General features: G+C 38.3%; 1 protein-coding gene across 1 annotated transcript in view; it reads left to right on the top strand.

The window, feature by feature from the left end:
- The window catches only part of CNOT6 (CCR4-NOT transcription complex subunit 6), a 59766-nt gene extending 54560 nt beyond the window's left edge, over nt 1-5206 (top strand). The window contains exon 5 of the mRNA XM_081825626.1: nt 2153-5206. Coding sequence (XP_081681752.1) covers nt 2153-2439 — 287 coding nt within the window. The 3' untranslated portion in view covers nt 2440-5206. The remainder of the gene's footprint in view (nt 1-2152) is intronic.
- The last annotated feature ends 367 nt before the right edge of the window (nt 5207-5573 follow it).

The raw sequence follows: 5573 nt of genomic DNA, 5'->3' as shown, positions 1-5573 counted from the left end.
ACACACACACCATATCTTCTTTATCCATTCTTCTGTTGATGGACATTCGATTTCAAGGTGACTTTTGAGATTGAGAAACTTTGTAAACCTCCATTTTTTGGGAGAGTCTTGTAACCTTATTATATCTTTGAAATGTGGATGTGTGTTGAGACGGGAAGTAAGCCATCTTGAATTAGTTGACAGCAGTATTCTCTTATTACGCTTCTGTGATTGGTGTCCCGTTCCTACTTGATAGTTACCTCTTAGAGTCGTTTCCAGGGTAAGAAATCAGATGAAATAATGATAGTAAATCCTGAGTTCTACTGTCACTGTTTTGGGGCAGTTATGTTTCTCATATGCTCATTGCTAACAGCTGTTCAGAAGGTACCATACTATCTATTTTGGTGTCCGTTGGAGTGACATATTTCATCTCTCATATTTTAACTGAAATTGTACTCCTCGAGTGCCAAAATGTGGTTTATATTAGCCATTTAAAAATATATCTTCTATTTATATGCATTCAGACACAGTTAACGGCTTACAATATGGAGCCTTGCCATAGTGCTTCTCCTCATTTTTAATATCAGTGGTTGTTTAGGACTTGCATTCATCTGTTCTTTTTATCTTTTGCATTTCTGCTCTTGAATCTTAGTTTCTAACCTCCTGGAAAAAGAATCATTCAGGTTAGATTGTGTGTTAGAGTGTTAAATACTAGTGATAACTGGGTCTTAATTTCGGAGGGGAGGGCTGTTTGTTAGCCTTCTTTGAGAAACTTGAAAAGCTTGAAATTTTTTAAATTTGACTTTGGAGGGGCCGCAGTGCTGTAGATAATGATTTAACCCTGGGAACAGATGAGTGTGTGGAGATGAAGAGAGGCTGAAGCAGACTCTGGGGAAAAGGAACATGTAAGTGACGGAAGAGTGGCCAGAGAGAGGAGGTAAACCAGGACAGTGTAGGAGCCCAGCTGCCAAGGCAGAAGGCCTTTCTGGGGAAAAGAAGCATGCTTTCAGCTTCCAAAAACTGTTGGTGAGAGATGCTTCACTGGTGAGCTAGGCACAGAGACTAGAATGTGGAGAGTTAAAGAATATTGCTGGGCAAGGAGGTAGTAAAAACCAACGTTGAGATTCTTACTTGAAGCAGATTGATTGAAGAGGAGGTGAGGGTGATAACGAAAAGGTAGGAGAGATTAGGGATTCTTTTTTCTCTCTGTTCCTGTTGCTGATATAGAGATAAGAGGAAGACACTTGAATGTGCTTAAATATTTTTGGCTGAAAGCATGTGGAGGAGAGGCTGAAGTTACAGGGAGGAGAGGGGCAAACTGAGAGGTGTTTACCTGGGTGCCCAGTGCTGGGCCTGGGTGCTGCTGGTGGTGTGCAGGGCAGAGATGTCCCGGCCCTCGTGGACCTCGCAGTCCTGTGGGAGAGACGCAAATGAGTGTGCAGTTACACCTCAGGGTGCGCATAAGCAAGAGAAGAGACTTGGAGGTGGTAGCGGGTAGTAAGTGGGTGGGGGCAAGATTCAGGAAGGACTTGGGAAGGTGAATGAACTTGACATAAAGATTGAGGAGAAATTAGCCAAATGACACAGAAGAAAGTGCTCCAGGCAGAAGGGAGAGCATGTGTGGAGGCCCTGGGGCAGGAAGGAGCTTGGCACCTACAAGGAATGTCCTTCTCCCCTCCCAACACCACCACCCGCCCCCCCCCAAAAAAAGGGCTAGTGTGGTAATGGAGTAGTCAGCATGGGAAAATAGTACAAATCAAGTTAGGAAAGAGAAGCTGAGGCCACACCATGAAGGATCTTGTAGGTCTCATTAAAGATTGTGAAAAAGGGGGCGCCTGGGTGGCTCAGTTGTTAAGCCTCTGCCTTCGGCTCAGGTCATGATCCCAGGGTCCTGGGATCGAGCCCCACATCGGGCTCCCTGCTCTGCGGGAAGCCTGCTTCTCCCTCTCCCACTCCCCCTGCTTGTGTTCCCTCTCTGTGTCTCAGTCTGTCAAATAAATAAATAAAATCTTTAAAAAAAAAAAAAAAAGATTGTGAAAAAGTCCAGAAATGAGGAAGAATGAATGATTATCATCCCTAAACTGTTTTCATTCTGCTAGATTTGACATGTGGGGGACCATTTGGTTTATGTAGTACTGCCTCTTCCCACATGTTTATCAAGCATGACTGTGAGGGTACGTCTTGAAAGCTCTCAGTGTTTCAGTGTTAGCTTATGTGAGGCCTCATCTTTTTTTCCTTGTTTTTCAGGGTATCATTGACTACATCTTCTATTCAAAACCTCAGCTGAACACTTTAGGCATCCTGGGACCTCTGGACCACCATTGGCTAGTTGAGAATAATATCAGTGGCTGCCCACACCCACTCATCCCCTCCGACCACTTCTCACTTTTTGCACAACTGGAGCTCTTACTGCCTTTCCTGCCCCACGTTAACGGCATTCACCTTCCTGGCAGGAGGTAGTTAAGTACCTTCAGAGGACGACCTCAGTTTCACTTGTAAACTCATAAAATCTGATTATAGGGGAGTGAGGTATGGCCACCAGGGTTTTTTGTTTTGTTTTGTTTTTTCTTTTTTTTTCCTCTTTCTTGATGATTTGAATTTTCAATCTTGATTATTTGATAAGGATATAGTATGAAAGCCAGGTGCTAGCAACAAATTCTGAGCCCAATATGCTTTATATACTGTTAGACAGGGATTGGTGTGTTTACACCTCTCTTTAATTTGTTACAAGTAATTTTCCTGTTTCTTCTATCCAATATAATATTTTCATGCCTTGAAATAGGAAAATGTTTGAACAGCATATTCTCTTTGCACAGAAATCTGTAGCACTACTTTTTTGAGGCCAGTAATAACATCCAGAGACCATTCTTCCATACTTTACTCCCTCCCTTTTCAGACTTGTTTGTAAAATAGAGACTTTGAATTTAGCCTTTATGATTGTATATGATCCACAGAAGACCTGATTTATGAAATTTTGTACTAAAAAAAATCAGATTTGGAAATGATTGTATTGTAAACTAAGGCTAAGTTTTTTTACTGTTTCATGTGTTATAAAGGCCAGCTTGTAAAAGAAGTTGCAACAGACTTTCTCTGCTGATGATTTGCACTGTTAGGGTTTTGTTGGCCCTTTTGTACTACTTTATTTTTAAACTGAGAACATTGCTCTTTAAATCTAAATCTGCTTAAAGCTTTGGACATTTTCTCAGACCAGAGGCAACTTATCCATGAATTCCTGGGTTTTTATAAAAGCTATCTACCAGGACAGATAAGCTGAGCAGTGAATGATCTGTAGGCATTTATGGACTGAATGTAATGGTTGATATATGTACATTCTGATATTTTTAAATCTTTAACTTTTTTAAGTTAAAAAATTACAGCTGCTTGGATGCAGCTTCTTAACTCCTTTTTGAGACACTTCCTGTCCTATCTCCACTGTGCCTGCCTAAATTTGTTCTCACCAAGCACTGCCTGTGCATGCAGAGAAAATCTGTGCAGCCTCTTTTATATTTTTTAAATACTGTTTAACATTTGTGAGAATTTTATGAAAACGCTTTTGTATAAGCTGTGGCTTTTTTTTCCATTGTGAAGCATTGAATATCACATTTTGGAACATGTTCATAGGTGGGTCCCTGGGTCTTTGCTCACCAGACCCAAGCACTGCTTCTTGGTGTCATTGCACAATGCCGTCCGTCACCCGGAATACTACTATCATGTGAATTCTTTGTTTTCCACGTATTCCTTCATCTCCGTGTTTTTTTAAAAATCATTCCTTTTTTTATTTTTTAAATAATTTTCCATTTATGAAGCAGTGTAAATGAGATGTATTTTCAAAACAGGTCCCTGAGACAATTCTTCAGATCATTTATAAAGTGACTAAGTCATTTTAATAGGTCAGCCAAGGTAAAAGTTCTGTTGCACCCTGTATTTTGCCCATAACATCAGTAGTAGATGCGAGATTAAAGCTAGCTTTTAACTTTGCAGAGTTAACTTGTATGTATTCTGTTCTCATTCATTCTTCTCTCAAAAATCAAATGAATTCAGAGGGAACTTGGTCTAACTGCTTTTGTTTCAACTGCAGGCAGGGGAGCAAAAGGACAACATGTGAGCAGTAAGAAAAACATGTTGAAATGTTATTAACAGTTTTTATACAGAAAATGAGTCATTTTGAATAATGACTTAAAATTTTATGAAAAATATTCAGCACTTAAATGTGCTTACTCTGTTTTTAAGAGAAAATAAAATTACATACTGTTTAAATAAATGATTTTTTTTTTCTTTTTTAAAGAATTTTCCAAAAGGTTTTGATCTTGAATCTTTGTCTGGGACCTGGTTTTTCCTTTGAGGTTTTTTAAAGATTTTGTTGTGATGGCTTTTTATTTTTTGCTTTTTTGTTTAGGTTGTGCTGACACCAAACACGTCCAGTTTATAATCAGTACATTGGAAAGCTGGTTTTATTGATGTAGAACCAATGCATAACTCTTTATGGGGTTTTTGTTTTTATTTTATTTTATTTTATTTTATTTTATTTTATTTTATTTTATTGTAAGGTGTGAATAAAAGGTGTGTTTACTCATTTTTCCTAAACACTGTGTTGGTAATGTGCATCATGACAATTTCCAGCAAAGGTGAGCTGGAGCTGGTTGGACTGATGAGGCAAGGAGACCGCTTTTCCTATGATCTGCATTATGTGATAACAGGTCCAGAGAGCTTTATGGAGAGGGAGGGGAGAAGCACTTACCCGTGTGTATTTGTTAATGGAGGATGTATTCTTTTCATAGATGCTGGAACTAGAGTGCACTTGTTAGATGCTAAAGGTTTGAGCTTTACACAAAAATGTTTTCATCTGTATTTGTTATTGTCTGCAATATATTTGAATTTGGGGGCAGCATAGTAAGATATAAGGGCCTGTTATGTCTTGAGACTATTTGTTCTTGCCTCTTCTGGGCACACTGCATTCTGTGGGTCAGTTTGAACAGCCTCTCCATCTTATTTAGACAGTGATAAATTGAACCAAGAGTGTAGACTTACAACTGTAACCTTCAAAAGAGGAAGAAATATTTTGGGTCTGTAGGGAATAAACAGTCACACCAAAATAGATTGATACTTTTGTTAAGCAAGGTTTTGTGTTCTAAATATCTTCTGTGTCCTGGATAATTTCCAATAATCCAAACTCTTTAAAATGCAATAAAAACTACTATGTTTTCTCAGTATAGATTTTTTTTCAAAATTCTGTAACAGATCTATTTAATGTGGTGTTGCCATAATGTAATTTCAGTGTTCTTGCTGGATAAATCCATTTTATGAATGTTTTACAGAAAATTTGGGGTATGTTTTCTGTTTTTACTGATCAGAAATTTGGAGGCACACAATTCCTTGTTGTAAATCTCTTGAAGTACATTTTACCGTGTTATTGGTAATTATTTATGCGTTGAGAATTTAAATAATGTTCATCAAAATTAATTTATGGCATAATTTAAACTAAAGTAGAAATAAATTGTTGATTGCAACTTTACTAGTCCTAGAAGACAGTCAAGGAACATCTCCAAGAAATGTGTTTTTATTCTTGATTTGGTGACAGCCAGGAAAACTTATAT

Source organism: Leptonychotes weddellii, chromosome 7 (assembly GCF_054177405.1).
Source record: "Leptonychotes weddellii isolate Sample4059 chromosome 7, ASM5417740v2, whole genome shotgun sequence".
Taxonomy (NCBI): Eukaryota; Metazoa; Chordata; class Mammalia; order Carnivora; family Phocidae; genus Leptonychotes; species Leptonychotes weddellii.
This window is presented reverse-complemented; position numbering and strand designations above follow the sequence as displayed.